This window comes from Microcebus murinus, chromosome 4 (genome assembly GCF_040939455.1).
Source record: "Microcebus murinus isolate Inina chromosome 4, M.murinus_Inina_mat1.0, whole genome shotgun sequence".
Taxonomy (NCBI): domain Eukaryota; kingdom Metazoa; phylum Chordata; class Mammalia; order Primates; family Cheirogaleidae; genus Microcebus; species Microcebus murinus.
In genome coordinates, this window is record NC_134107.1 from 99308356 (window position 1) to 99324735 (window position 16380).

Sequence of the window (16380 nt, forward strand, 5' to 3'; positions counted from 1 at the left end):
TGAGCCCTAGACTATTAACGGGCCGCCATGGTCCCAGCAAAGCTCGGCACAGTGGGGGAAGGGCAGTGCTGCTGGGGACAGATCCCTCCGGGAGCTGCTGGCTCAGAACTTCCAGCCTGGCGCTGGGTTTTCCCAGCGTTCTCCTCCCCAGCTGTGCCTCGTCTGCTGGGTGGATGTGAATCTCTACCCCATTAGAAGATGTCCCTTGTCAGAGAAGCCTGGTGCCGAGTATCCTGGGTTTTGCCTTTAGAGTCAAGTGTAGGCTCCTCCTGACTTCTGGCAGGCCTGGGGCTGGGTGAGCAGCTGCCCAAAGAGCACAAGTGCTACTGCAGCCGGGGCCCTGGCAGGTGGGCATGTGACCTCAAGTTAGCATCATGCCTGTGCTGGTTGTGCAGTTGGTAGGGGGTTGCTGGCTGTGGGACATCGTTCTCCTCCAGCCCCAGCCAAGTCTGTGCTGTCTCCAGGGACAGCACATTTGTCCTCTCCAGACGCCGTCGTGGAGAGGGGCTGGAGAACGGCTCCTGAAGGCTTCCCCTCTCTTGGGCACCATAAGGAGCCCCTGCGTCGTGGAATGCTTGCTTGGAGCCAGGCGGAACCCGGGGCCTATTTGGTGCTGTAACTCACTCTCTCTTGGACAGGTAGAATTGGAAGGTCTCACCGGCCACATTGAATTCAACAGCAAAGGCCAGAGGTCCAACTATGCCTTGAAAATCTTGCAGTTCACGAGGAACGGTTTTCGGCAGGTAAGGCCGGCTGCACCGCCTTGATGGCAGGTCCCCCCTCTGTCCCTGTCTCTGTTCCCAGTGCATGTCCTTGACTCCTCGGCGCTCAGGACGGCCTCTTGCTCCCAGTTATCCCCCAGATGTCCTGCGTCCTGCGCAAGGTTCCTGGCCTGCGCTGGCCTGCCCCTTCCTGCCACCAGAGCAGCCAGCGTGGGCCAGGGACCGTGCCCCACTCATGCTTTGTGGGGCGAGAGGGGAGGGAAGGGAGTGTCAGAAAAGGAAGGAATTCTCAGGCCTTGTCTACTCTTTTGGATTATTCTATCCCTTGAGTCTCCCCCTAACCCCGGGACCTGTGTTCGACTCCAGGGAGCCTGCTGGGGAGGCCCAGACTGGGCCCACGTGGGCTGAGGAAGCCCTCCGGCACTGGCAGGCATGCTGGGTCTGTCCTGCCAGCTCTCCTCTGACCAACCCTCAGCCCCCACGCCCCGTGCCTGTCACACACACCCTCTCCCGTCTGCTACCTGTCTGCTCCATCATCTCAGGGACGCTTTGTCCCCCCTAGCTCCTCTCAGCTCCCTGCTCTTTTGCTCATTCTTCTCCAGTAACCTCATCCTCCTTTTCTCCCATCCCCTTCCATCAGAGGAAACCAGGATCTGACAGCCACTCCAAATGTCCCTTTGAAAGCCTCCCACCTTCGCCATCGCCCTAGTAACCAACTCCCTGTCATTCGGCTAGCCTTTCTCCAACCTTGGAGAAGGCTGGTGAGTAGGAAGCCAGGCACTAAACACAGCGGGAAGCAGGCAGAGTGAGGAGTTCCCTGACTGTCAGAGTGGCTGAACAAGGGAGCCCACCACTGAAGGGGCTGCCCGATTGCCTTTTCCAGGAGATAATGAACAATCATCAGCAGCACCATTATCATCATTGCCACCGCCACTACCACCACCATCATCCCAGCAGCTTCCATTTATTAAATTTATTTTATTTTATGTATTTATTTTGAGACAGTGTCTTGCTCTGTCACCCAGGCTGGAGCACAGTGGCATCCTGGGCTCAAGCATCCTCCTGCCCCAGCCTCCCAAAGTGCTAGGATTATAGGCATGAGCCACCACACCCGGTCAGCTTCCATTTATTAAGCACTTACCATGGGCCTTATACCATGTTAAGAGTGTGATGTATATTTTCTCATTTAACGCTACAAAATAGGCACTATTTATTAATCCTCATTTTGCACTTGAGGAAACTGAGGCTCAGAGAGATTGCCTGACTTGTCCTTAAGCAATGAATATTGACAGAACTAGTTTTGGACTCAGATATATATCTACCTCTAAAGTCCACGTTGTTAAACATTATGGCAAATTGTGCATCAGAATCACCTTGGTAATTTGCTGAGAATGCAGATCCTTAGACTGCACCTCACAGGAGCCTGATCGGGCACGTCTAAGGTAGGGCCCAGGAACCGATGCAGTCATCAGGCATCAAGGTGACTGTGATGGAACCCAAGACCCTGGAGGCCCTGTCACATTGCCTCCTGCTACTCTGCCCCTGCATCTGAGAGGCTCCAATCAGCCTTTCTTACAAGGCCCAGTGGAGTCCTTTCTAGGAGGCCAGTGATTACGCTGGGCCACAGCACCAGGTCACCCTTCTTGGAAGACAATGCAGTAAGAGGAAAGAGTCCCAGACAGAGAGAGGAACCTTGGGTCCAGGTGCCAACACTGCCAACAACTCCTAGAGTTGGGCTAGAGCTGTCTGTCAGCCACAACAATAGCTGTCATTTTTCATAACTTCTCAAATAGGGGCAGAGTTAGGTAGGCAGCCAGAAACTATGGGAATAGCATATCCCCAAATGGCATTTCATTCATCTATTAATAAATCGTTTATTGAGCATGTACTATGTGTCAGGTCCTGTGCTGGGGCCAGAGGGAAACAAAGCTGAAAAAGCCCCGGCCCCTGTGCTAAGAGAGAGCTCACGGTGTGGTGAGGGAGGCTGGCGGAGAAGGCGGTAAGTGCAAATTTAGGTTATTAAACTCAGATTGTGCCCTTGGGCTCACAATGCCTGGAACCAGTGAAGCTGCCAGCCTGTGGGGAAATTGTCAGGCAGACTTTCCCCTGAGCCCCAGTATCCTTGGGGGATGTGAAGGGAAGAACATTCATTCATTCTTTCAAGAAATCTTTGTCGAGTGCTTGTTATCTGCCAGGCTGTCTTCTAGGTAGATGTTTTTAAGAACGGGGAAAGTGTGCATCTGTGGAGCCTGTATTCTAGTAGGCGACAGACAATAGGCAAACACACACATGTATAACCTAGTGCCAGTAGTGAAAAGTGGTCTGAAAACAAGAGAAAATGGGGCTTTCCCCAGGGGAGTGGAGGTGGTGATGGGGGTGCAGCTGAGAGGCCACGGGATTGCCTGAGTCGCTAAGAAACAGCATGGTCAGCCCCCAGGCCGGGCCAGCAAGGGCTCCAGCCCCTACGTAGCCCCAAACTGGGCTGCGGCTTCTACATCAGCAGCACCACTGGGGGGTACCAGGACAGGCTACTCAAACGTAGGTGCTCATTTGAAAGAGAATGACGGGGGGTGCTTGTTTTAATCCGTACATACCCAGGCCCCAGGGATAAAAATCCTGATTTAGTCGAACTGGCTGCATTCCAGGAATCTGCGTATTTCCAACTAGCAACCAGGTAGGGGATGATAACGCGTGTAGCCCACAGACTACCCTTTGACGGTCACCGCTCTGGCAGACGAGTGTCCGTGAACCGCAGCCTCCACGCGTGGAATTGTTTCTTGGCCTCCCTGCATCCCACTCCCATCTTTCTGAGCTAATGTTGAATGGAGTCTGCTGCAGAAGTGACCATTTATACGATGGTGTTTTTGACCTTCCGCTACCCTAGGGGACAAACACTCCTGATTGGACTTATGAAGTAGATGGCGACTGTCCTCTTTATTACCCGTTTTTCTTCAACAAATCTGGGGAGTGTCCCGCTGCTTTCCTGTCTGGTGCCGGCGCCATGGGCACCAAGTGACAAGCGGGTGATGTGTCCTGGCGCGGAGGTGGCTTTGCAGCGCTGGTCCCCAGGTCCCTTCCCAATCACCGCAGGATCTTTGCCTCTTGACTGGCGTCCTTCCCCTGCTTATTACAGGATGAAGAAATGGTTTAGGGGGTGCTAATTAATTGGGCTTCTCCTCCGGGGTGGGAGGAGTGTCAGCATCTCTGCTTTGGTGTTCCCCCAGTTCCATCCAAGGCGATGCTGGCAGGGGAGGGGACAGTGACAAGGAACAAAGGAAATAACATCTTCTGAGCGCCTTTCGCATACCAGACAGCACGTGGGCACTTGGCACAAATCACTTTCAATCTTGAGGATGACCCTTCAAGGTAGATAAATTCCCATTTTGCTCATAAGAAAACTGAAGCGCAGAGAGGGTGAGGAACTTGGCCCTGTCCTCCCATTAGCAAGGACTTCAGGCAGAGCTGGAATTTATGCTCAGGTCTGTCCAACTCCAAAGCCCATGCTCTTGGGCCTCCCACTCTTGTCTGGTCCTCACTTTCCTGGAACCCCTAAACCCCCAAACCAAAACACTTTTGCCCAGGTCTGTTGGTTTGCTGCAGACCAGGATGGCTCCTGGTTCCTAATGACCTGCTGGGCTGGGCTCTCTTTAGTAATGGCGTCTTCTCATTTGGCTCTGGTTTTATTCTCTCTCTTCCCGTCTGGGTGAGTGACTATTAAGAGCTGGGTTTGATTATTTAGAAAGCACCATGCAGGGACCCAGTGGGTTGTAATTGGTAAAATGTCTGAACCAAATACCACGTTCTCTGCCGGTGGCTGATTAAAGGATTATTACCATTTTAAAAATAGCATTTTAGAATTCGGGGCTATTTTTTTTTTTTTACCATTTAAAAAATTACTATTGTGATTCTGTTTGGAGAGGGTTTTCCATCTTGGGACTCTCTGGAACTTCCACTGGAGACTGTGTGGGGGAAAATATGCCCTATCGTGTCCTGTAAGTGACATTTCTGAGCCTGGACCATCTCCCAATTATTTATTTATGGGTATAAAAGTACACAGTGCCACGTCAGCTCCATCCCTCAGTTTTTGCCTGTGTGAAATCTCCATTCTCCATCCCATATTCTCTCTTCTCATTCCCCAGAAGATGCCCTGGGTAGCATTAGGAAAGTATAGTCTTCCTTTCTGATTTTGGAGAAATCCTCTTTGAAAGAGGCTAGGAGAAAAAGAAGCGTAGCATTAGAAGGCCCTTAATTTTTTTCATTTAACTTGGTCTAAAGATCAGAGATTCTGAGCAGCCCCGGAGCGACTTTGTTAGCGCTGTAATAAGATGAGCACACCTTTCATCTGAGGATCGGAAATGGCTTAACAGGCTCTAATTAAGCCTTGGAGGTCTGACATGCCTAGTTAAAGATGCGGATCTCAATTTTTTCTATTGGCTAATTGTATATCACAATGGGGGTAACTCAGTTTTCTCTCTCTGAGCAATGAAGATGGAAACCCCTCAACCATTCATCTGGCTGAACCCAAGGACTATTGAAACTGAATTCGCATGGCACACTCTGGTGCTTGCCTGTGATTACATATAAAGCTGGCTCTACTGACATAATCATGATAGCTACCATTTATTGTCGCCTACGTGATGTGCTATGCTGAGTGGCGTATATATGTGTTTAAAATTTCTCATCCTTTTATCAACCCTGCATGAAAGCTATTCTCTCATCTTGTAGGCAAAGAAACCGAGACAGAGAGATACAGTATTGTATCCACATCCGCACGGCCAGTGAGTGCCAGACTTCAGAACTGAGCCAGGTCTAGCTGTCTTCAAAGTCTAAGGTCTTTCCACTATGCAAAGTTGCCCCAGAACATGTTGGAGGAGAACTTCAGGCCTCTCATTCAATCCTCTAACCCGATGCAAGAATGTTCTCCACCATGCTCCTGAGAGAGACAGCCACCCAGCGTCTCCCTGAGCATGTCCCGGGCTGAGAAATTCACCACCTCTCAAGGAACGCATTCCAAAATCTTCGAGGCACTGAGTCAAAATCTGCCTCCTAATTCTGCCCCAGAGAGCAACTCAGAACAGTCTGCTTCCTCATTCTTATTAGTTCCTCCTATTTAAAAATAGGTTGATTTTACTTCATCCATTCATTCTTTCATTCCTGAATTTAGCGTAACATTTTTGACCACCTTCTTTGTGTCAAGGGCTGGAAATGCAAGACAAATGAGTCATGGTCCCTTCAAAAGCTCATAATATTTAGGGAACAGCAAAATTTGCAGCTGACTCTACAGCACCGGAGTTGTCATGGTCCCTCTGTTTTTTCCTCCCCCAAGCAGTGACCCATAGCTATTCCCAACATGACATACCTTCCAAATCTCTTCCCACTGATGCTTTTGGGTTTGTCTAGATGTCCATTAAAATACAAGGCCCAATCAGACACCATGATCCAGATGGGCTGAACACACAGAGCTGATCATCAACACTGCAGGATCATCAGTTTCCTCAAACTGAACACTAAATTTCTATTTGCTGCATTAACTTGCTTACAGGAATTTGTTTTCAAATGTTCTATTCATTCTGAACTCTGAGCCCTGGGATCAATCAGTTATTCCACTCGCCTCCTTCCCCATCAAATACACAGGGTTCTTTTCACATGAACTTTTCATAGAAACTAGACTTGAGCCACGCTTTCCTTGGACCGCTGATTTATTTCACTCTGTTCCTATGGAGATAGAGAAACTGGCAGGGCTGGCCAGGAACGGACCAGTAAAAAGCCTTGTGAGTGAGCCGATAGCCATATTTTGTTTTCCAAAAAATGGATCTAACCTCAGCTTTCAAGGATCTGGTTCTCTGGAATGATTTTAGTGCAGTTCTGACCAGAGGCAGGAGGATGGATGAGATGGCTCTTTTGAGTCACCCTTGCAAACTAAAATCTCAGGGATTCAGTGTCCTCAACCTTTTTGGCGCCAGGGACTGGTTTCATGGAAGGCAGTTTTCCCATGGCCCCGGGGGGCGGGCGGTGTCGCGGAGCGGGTAGGGAGTTCAGGCGGTGATGTGTGGCTGTTTCCTGACGGGCCACAGACCAGTACCAGGCCGTGGCTCGGGGGTTGGGGGCCGCAGCTCTAGAAGGCTCACAGAATCCGTCTCCATCCTCCTGAAGTTCCTGCAAGGTCCCCACCCGTTGCTAGGAGGTCAGGCTGCCTTCCTTTAATCTCCTCTCCTGCCATCTTCCCTGACAGCAGCCCACGCAGAGGCAGCTCTGCCCCCTTGCCGGGGGGGTCAGGCTCCTCCAGCGCTGGCAGCGGCAGAGCTTGCTTCGCTGGCACCCCGAGTGGCGGAAAGGCAGCTGCATTTCTCATCGTGGCCCTCAGCAGCTGGGAACCCCAGGAAACTACTTCTGTTGCTCCGATGGCAATTTAAGCAGACCTGCTGGTGGGATTCACTCCTGTCCCCACCTCCAGACCCCTCCCCCCGTCTCAAAAGCAAACGTTGTACGTAGGATGACAGAAAACCATGAGAACGCTCTGCCTGTCGGATGGGGTTCTGCCCTGACATTGCCTTCCCGTGGCGTGGAGGGATACTGAGCAGGGCGTAGGGCTGTCCCCGGAGAGGTCCTGCCAGTCCCAGCTGCACTAGGGAGAAGCGCTATTAAGGCTCAGACAGGTTGCCAGTGGGGGAAGCCGCTCGGAGAATGCCGTGATTGCGGCTGCCTGATACATTTTCCATTTGAGGAAGGAGTTTACCATAAATATGCAGATCCTTTGAAGCAGCTTCTGCCCGGACCTGGCTCAGAGCTCAGAGCGCTGGAGCGGGGGTGGGGTTGATTGCTGGGAATCAGCAGCCAGAGTGCCAGCTCCTCGGCTGGGGGACAGAGCTCAGTGGGCCAGCCGGGGAGGCTGCTGGGCGGGCAGCTCCCCCAGAGCCGGAGGGAGCGACTTTGCCTTTGATGAGGAAACTCTACGGAGGCGGCAGATCCGGGTGGAGCGAGTAGAGGAAGAGATGGGTGGTTTGGGGGCTGCTTTGAAGGTTACTGAGAAGTCACTTATTTCTTCCTTTTAATTAAGGAGTCGGGAGAAGGGGAATCGGCAAGAGGTTTAAAATAGTTGACAACATCTCATAGAATATCATGAGTTCTTAGAGCTGGAGGTCAGCTAGTCCAACTTTCCTACCAGGGAATGCAGCTCTGAGAGCAGGGTTCCTGGGCTTAAAACCTCTCGCTGGCCCCTGTTTGCTCTCTGGGTGACACGTGCTGGGCGCTGCCCACCTTTGAGCCTCTCCCCTGCGTTCGCCCCCAGATACTCTGCGCCTGCGATACCAGATGGTGTGTCCGCCTTGGACACTCGAGGCTGTCTCACCAGCCCGTGCCTGTGCACCCACGCACAGGTTTCTGTGCCTGCCCCATTTCTCACCTGGCTGCTCCTACTCATGTCTGCAAAACTCCCCTGACCCCCCAGTCCCCGCAAGTGCAGGTTAAACCCTCCGTTTATACGATCCAGTGCCTGCTTCTTCCTGCAGCATTCCCAGATGGGGACGCCTGGAGTGCGGGGCCAGCACTGCCCAGCTGAGAGCGAGTGGTGCCCACTGCAGGCCTGGAGAGTGGGCGCAGGAGTGAATGAGGGACTGGGGCGTGTGGGGCCCACGTCACTGGGGCCTGGAGAGAGGTGCAGGGGACACGCCGGATGTGCCCTCTAGGCCTGAAGGAGCTTATAGCCAATGAGGACACCAGAGCCATTAGGAGAGATTTTATTAGACAAACCCCCACCGGCAGCTGGAATTTGAAAATTCGGAATGGAAGGCCCCTGTAATCACTGGCACCTTTCTCCCTTCCCCTTATCTGTCCCCTAAGGGCAGTATTTCTCTATTTCATTAAAACACCCTCTCCTGTGAGCGAATCAGGCTCTCCTGCCCACCCCGAGGACCGCGGTCAAGGGGCAGGGGAGCTGGCTTTGGAAGGGCGTGACCTGAAGGGCTTTTTCTCTCTCCGGCCTCCCTGGCCCACGCATGTCTGGTTCATTCTCCCAGAGCTGGGGGACTTCCTGCCTATCCGCTTTGATGGAAAATTCACTGACTGCAGAAGCTTATTCACACATCAGCCAGCAAACAAATTAGAGCTACTTAAATTTTCGAACCGGGGGCTGCTTTTGGGCAGAGGAGCAGGGTTTTGAAGTGCTGCTGCATTTTAAACGTTATTTCTTGTAATGTGCCCGATCACGCTTCTGCCTGAGATCAGCCCGGGGAAGCCTGCCAGCTCCGAGTGACTCCTTTCTGCGCCTCTTCAGCCAGCTCAGGGCTAGAAGAGCTGGAAGAGGCGGGGCTGCTAATTCAGTCCCAGGAAGCAGCCTGCTTCAGCTGGCCTGGATGGGAGAGGGGGCAGGCAGGGGCCAGGGGTGCTGGGTGTGTGGCAGGGCCGACTGTGGGGAGAGCAGGAAGACGGGTGCAGGGAGGTGAGAGGGAGCTGTGTGGGGGGCAGGCAGCCTCGGGCAGCGGAAAGAGTGTGTGGGGCTGAGTGGCCAGAGGCTCAGGGTGGAGTCCCAGCCCTGGCAGTTTCTAGCATTCTTTTCCTTAATTTCCTTCTCAGTAAAGTAGGGATGATGATCATTATAATATCTGCTTTGTGTGCATCATAAAATTATTGTGAGAACAAAATGAAACACTGTTTATAGCTGTGCTTTGAGGATTCTACTGTATTGTGAAAATTTTAGCCCTGTCATCTCTCAGGGAGCCGTCTGTCTCTATATCTCTCTGTCTTTGTGTGCAGCATTCCTGGAATCTTGCTTCTAGCCTGGCTCAGGGCAGAGAGAAGGACAAAGCAGGGACGATCAGGTCATCCCTGCCCTAACCGTGACAGGGCTGCAAAGATCAGCGGGTTAGGGTTAGTGTTAGGGTTAGGGTTAGTGTTAGGGTTAGGGTTAGTGTTAGGGTTAGGGTTAGGGTTAGCTTGGCGCCCAGCTTGGCGCAGATAAACTGCCAGCAGGTCCCTCCCGACTTAAGAACAGCCTCCCCACAGCCCTCCCCAACCCCTGCCTCTCTCCTTCCTCTGTCCCTTCCCTGCTCCATAACGTGGCAGCCTTACCCATCCCCCCTGGCAGTGCTCTGGGTAGGTGTGAAGCCAAGAGAAAAGGAAGCTGTAGCTCCACTCCTGAGAGAGTCCACAGCTCCTCAGAGGCCTGCCTGGCATGGCACTGCTCAGACAAGAGCTGCTAGCACCCCCAAACTTAAACTTCCCCATCTTCCCAGAGCCCAGTAAGGCCCAGGCACTTGCTAGCTGCCCCCAGTACTCTGCTTGCAGTAATAGGTAGGGATAGGCCACCCTCGGCCCATCCCTGAAGACTCAGAAGTCACACCCTCCCCTGCCCGCCAGCATGCTACTCACTCCAGTGTCCTGGGTTCCCGAAGGATGGTGAGTGACCGGCTTCCTTCAGCTCCGATGATTCATTAAAACCACTAGTTTAATTGGCACCTGCCACTCAGAGCTCAAAGTTACGTGACTAGGACAGCTGCTTTCCCCAAACACTCCTCCACCTGGCGAGTTGCCCAAATGCAGCCAGGCATGCCCTGACTGTGTCATGCTCTTGGAAGATGAGACATCTCCAGCGTGCCTGAGCTCTCTGATCAATCCTCTCCTTAGCAGCTAATTCCAAATACTGTGAAGCTCCCCGGAGGTGGGAGAGGGATATGCAGAGGAGTCTTCCTATTTAGGGACTCCACCATGCACTCACCACATGCCAATTTCCGGAAGGCCGATTTGATCATCCCCCAAAATGTTTAGAAGAGAGTCTGTGAGATTTTTAACTATGCAAGAAAACAAAAAAAGAGGAAGTTATGGTACAGGCAAAAGAAATTATTAAACTCATGTAGTACTTTTGTCCAAAAAGAAAAGAGATGTGAGCATCCTCCCAGCCCTAGTCTGGGAAATTTAACTTCTGAAACTCTGAGCTAGGCGGGGAGCCCACTAAATCCTGGGGAGCATCACTGAGGGTGGCATTTTTAGTGACGCCGACTGGGGTGGGCTGAGCTCCACTCCCACCTTACGTAGTATTTTATCTGTCACTGGAGTCTCTGGGAACGGCCCGTGTGGCTGTATTCTCTTTGGCAGGAGGAGTGCTAAGGGCTAGACCAAATGCTGCTTCATATCCCAGAGGTTTGGGTTTAGGGATGGAAGTCTGAGTACATCTTGGCAAACGCCAGACATTCATGTTTAGACAAGTACAGTTGATCCTCATTATTTGTGGAGTCTGTATTTGCAAATTTGACTCCTTGCTAAAGTCTATTTGTAACCCTAGATATCAGTGCTCACGGTGCGTTTACAGAATTCGAGTCTTCCCAACGTGCGTGTTTCCTGCTGAAGCTAAGCAAGGTGCGCACTCTGCCTTCCTGGTTCAGCTCATATCGTAACCAAGTGTCCCCTTCACGGTCCAGTTAGTGCTATCTCTTTTGCATTTTTTGTGCTTTTTCTTGGCGATTTTTCTGTTTAAGGTGATTCCCAAGCATCGTGCTGAAGTACTATCCAGTGTCCCCATGCACGAGAAAGCTCTGATGTGCCTTGCAGAGAAAGTACCTGTGTTAGGTAAGCTTTATTCAGGCATGGGTGAGAGTGCTGTTGTTCAATGTTAATGAATCAACGACATATATTAAATGAGGTGTCTGCAAACAGAAACACACATGAAACAGAGTTATGTGTCCATTGGTTGATGGAAAGGTTGTGACTGGAGCCTTGCAGGAATCTAACCCTATATTTCCTCCAGGAGCAAAGGTTCAGAATTTCCCAATTCAGTGTCTGTGGCAACTTCATAGAACAGAACCACCGTGCATAACCAGAATGAACCGTAATGAGGTTCAGCCAGGAGAGAAGACCAGGAATCAGCAGTCATAGGAGTGAAGTTTTCCTACAGTGGCCTTTTCTGTCCGCGTTCCCTGCACCATACTCCTGCTCTCCTGTTTTCTCAGAGTCCAAGGACCCATGCTGCCCTGCCTTCCTCCTGGTTACCCTGATGTAGAAGTGGAGCCTAGATCCTATGGTCCTGGGGCCAAAAGGAATAATAAAGATCCTCTAGACCTGTGCTCAAATCAGCTGCTTGGATTCCTGCAAATGCATTCTCATGAAATAGAGTCTGTGTTTGAATGCCTCCAGTGTTGGGGAACTTATTACCTAAAAGGACAGCGTATTCCATCTTGGAAAGCTCTCATTGTTAGAAAGTTTTTCCATCTATTGGACAGAAGATTTTCTTTCTAAAGCCTCTTCCTTTTGTCCTTAGCTGTGTTTCTTGGGTCCACACATCTATTGCATCCTTCCTGTGACTGTGTTCACTTCACAGGGCTCAGCGAGGGCTGTTTTGTGGCAGGTTGGAGAGGGGCCTTCCTTGCATCCCCCACTTAGTGACCCCTGCCTCACTTCCATGTCTGGGCAGCTGTGCTGCCAGTGGCCTCCTGCAGGCACCTGTCTGGGGTCTTTTAGGGTTGCCCCTCTTAGGACCGTCTCTCCTAGGCTCTGCCTCAAGGCACTTTGAAAAGCCACACCGTTTTATAAACATACCCAGGATTTTCAGGAATTCCTGTTTGAGCTTAAAAGGACTAGCCTATATCCTTCTTTTATAGGTAATATAACTGAAGAATAAAACGAAGTGACTTGCCCAAAGGAATTCCGTAATTCAATTCAACAGATATTTACTGAGCACCCATCATAGGCCAAGCGCTGTCCTGGGAGCTGGAGCCCCAAAGGGGAATTTATTCATGTAGTCGCCAAATATTTAGTAAGTGCCGATGCCACCCCAGGCATTGGGGATGTGATGGTGAACAGGACCGAGTGTCATCACTTATGGAATGAATTATGTAGTGGAAAAGATGAGCTTTAAGCAAATAATGACTTAAATAATTATATGATTGCAAGTGTGATGAGTGCTACAAAGAAGTAGTTGGGGACAGTCTGCCTGAGTCTCTGTAACAGGGGTCTTGACTGAGTCACAGCGTGGGGGGAAGGGCCTCCCCAGAGGAGTGACGTTCAGGCTGAATCTTGATGAGTGAGAGGCGAGCCCAGGAAAATGGAGGGAGTGTGAGGAGCCTGGACAGGGGCCTCCCAGGGGCCGTGGGTTGGCCGCAGAGGCAGGGCAGGAAGCCAGGACTGCGACACTCGACTTGTTCCACTGTCCCTTACTCTTCCCTTTCTCAAGCTGCATGCAGTTATCCTCTTCTAAATACGTAGCTCAGAATCAAAGACGAGGAAAAGCAAATGCCAGCTTAGGAATGGGGCATCTCAGACAGGGATGCTTACGACAAACACCGATGGATAAAGAATGGTCCAAATGTTTAGTAAATGTTTATAAATCCACAGCCAAGTGGATTTATATCTTGGGGCAGTGTAGCACAGTGGCCCTGCCTGGGTTTGAATCTGCATTAACTGTGGAACTTTGGGCCAGAAACTCAACCTCCCTGAGCCGTGGTTTTCTTATCTGTAAAACAGGGATGATAGCAGCACCTCCCTTAGAGTGTGGTTGGGAAGATGAGATAACACATGTAAAGCGTTTAGTCTAGTACCTGGTAAGTGTTCAAAAGTATTAGCTTATGCAATTTCCTTATAATGTAGTAAGTCTGTTAGTTGTAAGTGACCAGGACTAGGAGTTCATTGATGCCAAAACATGTATTTTTTGAACATCAGTTATGTTCCAGGTACTCTGCTGAGGGCTGATGGTGGAGTAGTGAATGGTAGGGGTGTCTAGATCCTTTGTGCCGGGCACTGCACATCTCTTGAGCATAACTTACATTTAGGTTGCAATTCAGGATGTGAATAAACACCCACCTATACGCAACTGAAACCAAAGCTTTTGAAACAACAGTTACCCCTGCTATGTGTATTGTACTCTGATCTATCCTAGACATAGATTTGCTTTTTAAAATGCAGGTCTTGACCCACCAAATTGATTCCACTAATGGACTGCAAGCTACAGTTTAACAAAACACTGCCTTTGACCAACTGGGTTGCAGGCTTAATAAAACCCAGGTAAGGGTCAGTTGATGTGGGCTCTTCCCAGCTTTCCCTGGACTTGCCTTTGATCTCTTACCTTTGGCATTTCCCATTGCTGTCTTTTGATCTTGGTTTTTCACAGCATTCTGGGCTCAAGCACATTTTTGATGGCTCCTCTGGCTAGAAGAATGAGGTCTGTGGCAACTTCAGCAACTCCCTTTACTCCCCAGATCAGCCCTCCAGCACCGAGTTGGGCTCTTGCTTACTCACGCCCCAGTCTCCCATGTAAAATAAACTTGTATGATTGGAGATATTGGATTTAAGTGCAGTAAACATTTATGCCTTCATGGCAGGGTATTCACCATGGAGGCTTATATTACAAGCCTTTCTGGTTGGTTTTATATCAAGGTGCAGACCTGCACTGTCAGAGACTTTGAAACACTAACTCAGTCTCAGTTTATTCCTGGAATCTCTGGCCATAGTGTTTCACAGCTGAACATCGCTTTTCCTGCCCCTATGTCAAAATCACTTCTGTGCACTCAGGGTGACACTAATGCATCCTTCCTAATGAGAACTTCAACTTAGAACCCTGAATCTGAGGTTAAAAAAAGAAAAAAGGGTCACTGGTTATGGTTCATCCAACTTTGGATGGCCCTGGAGAACAGGCTCAGGGTCTGGAATAGAAAGAGCTTGCATTTGGATAGGCCTTCAAACTTTGGTCACATCTGTGATTGCCTCAGACCATCCCAGTGAGGGGAAAAGGGGAGGGAGACTGCCTTTATCTTATAGGTAGCAAAATCGACTTCCCGGGACCACACGGTAAGTGGCAGGGTGGAACTTTAACCCAACTCTCCCACCTTTGGTCGGCTGCATCCCACAGGATACCCAGTAGCTCTGTTGTCTTCCATCTTCATGGCTCCCTATGGCTTGTTAAAAGCCATTGGATGCGTGGCCTCAGTTGCTTATCAACAACAGCGCAGTACTCTGGGTAGGTAGGTTCGTTTATTGCTGTTTTGCAGATGAAGAAGATTCAGACAGGTGAAGTGACCTACCCAAGGTCATACAGCTTAAGCACGGCACAGGAGGAGAGAAAACGTGGGTCTTCTGCTGCCTTCTGCATCCCCTTGTGCCAGGCTCCTAAGCAACCACCCTGGGTCCTGGCCAGGATCACTCCTATCGGCTCTTTTAACTGACTCCCTTCGGGCTGTACTCTCCAACTAATAAGTTTCAAGGTAATCAGAGAGGCACGTGGGAATGCCCAGGTCTTAAGGTCAAGCCTACACCTGTCCTAACTCAACCGGCTGGCAGAGTAGTCAATAGAATCTGAGTTCAAATCCCATTTGAATCCCCTATTAACTCTGTGATCCTCAGCAAGTTGATTGTCTCTGAGGCTTCATTCATTCATTCATTCATTCAACAAAACTTGTATGAAAGTGCCTACATTAAGCATTATTACTGCTGTCTGAAGAGCCTACATTAAACCTGCATTTCTCAGGTGGGAATAATAACAGCGTTGTTGTGCAGAATCAGGGAAATTTATGTAAGCAAAGCACGTGGCTGAGTGCCCAGCATGCAAAGGTGATCAATAAGTGTTTACAAAATCTGACTCTGAAGCAGAAGGCCTTACCCTGCCTCGAGTTACAGCGGCCTCCTTAGAAGAGGCTGGATCCTGACAGCGCCGAGTGCAAAGAACTATCATCTAAATGTACATAAAATATTAAATGCGTGGCGCTTTGTGCACACCCACAGATGCAGGCAAGGATGTGAGGAAATCCCTCAGGGCTTTAAAAACGAATCTCTTTTTACCTACTCGGGAGAGAACAAAGTGACAAAATGACAAGCCTGCATGACTCTAGACAGGCATGAGAGGGCTGTGAGCAGGCAGAATGGCCGGGGCTCCCCCTTGGCTGGCATCAGGGCATGCTGGTCCCTGGGCCTCCGAGTCTGGTCTGCTAGCAAAGGGCCTGAGGGCTCATATACTGCAGCGAGAAGGGGCAGAGGGAAGAACTTGGTGGGGTTTGTGTCAGTGCTGCTAGCATGCCGGGCACTGTGTCACGCCTGTTCCCATCGTTGTCTTCTTCACCCTGTAACGCAGTAGCACGGTGGCTAGGAGCATATGCTTTGGGGATAGAGAGAGCATGGGTTTGAATCCCCATTCTGGTACTTTGCAATGTGTGACGTTGGGAACATTAATTACCTAATCTCAGTAGGACTAACGACTTTTCAAATCTGTAAAATGCGATGTGCTGAGGATTAAATGAGATAATACATGCAAAGTTCTGGGTGCATTCATTCAACTAGATTGTACTGTAGCATCTGTGATAAGCTAGGCACTGTGCCAGGGTCTAGGGATCAAAAGGCAGGCAAAACCAACTATAATCCCTGCTCTCATGAGGCTTATTGTATAGTAAGAAAGACAGGCAGCAAGCAAGAGTCATGTTAATGAATGTTCGAAGGAAAAGAACATGGTTCTGGGAGAAATTTGACTATGGGAGATAAGGAAGGGCTTCTTGGGATTAACATGTGTAAACCGCATCAGGGTTTGGCAAAGATTTTCTATGGAGGTCCAGATGGTAAACACTGAGATTTTGCAGGCCACACAGTTTCTGAGCAAATCTGCTGTTGTAGATGAAAGCCGCCACAGTGCATAAATGGATAGGTGTGGCTGTGCCCCAACAAAACTTTATTTCCAGAAACAGGCAGTGGG

The 16380-nt window shown here is 50.2% G+C and overlaps 1 protein-coding gene across 2 annotated transcripts in view; it reads left to right on the forward strand.

The window, feature by feature from the left end:
- Positions 1-16380, forward strand: part of GRIK4 (glutamate ionotropic receptor kainate type subunit 4) — a 418916-nt gene that overhangs the window by 312076 nt on the left and 90460 nt on the right. Inside the window, exon 10 of one of the 2 annotated variants that reach the window (XM_012773499.2) lies at positions 639-743. In XM_012773499.2, the coding sequence (XP_012628953.2) occupies positions 639-743 (105 nt within the window). Of the gene's footprint in view, positions 1-638; positions 1611-16380 lie in introns of those variants that run through there. The other variant, XM_076002592.1, reaches the window with a different exon arrangement.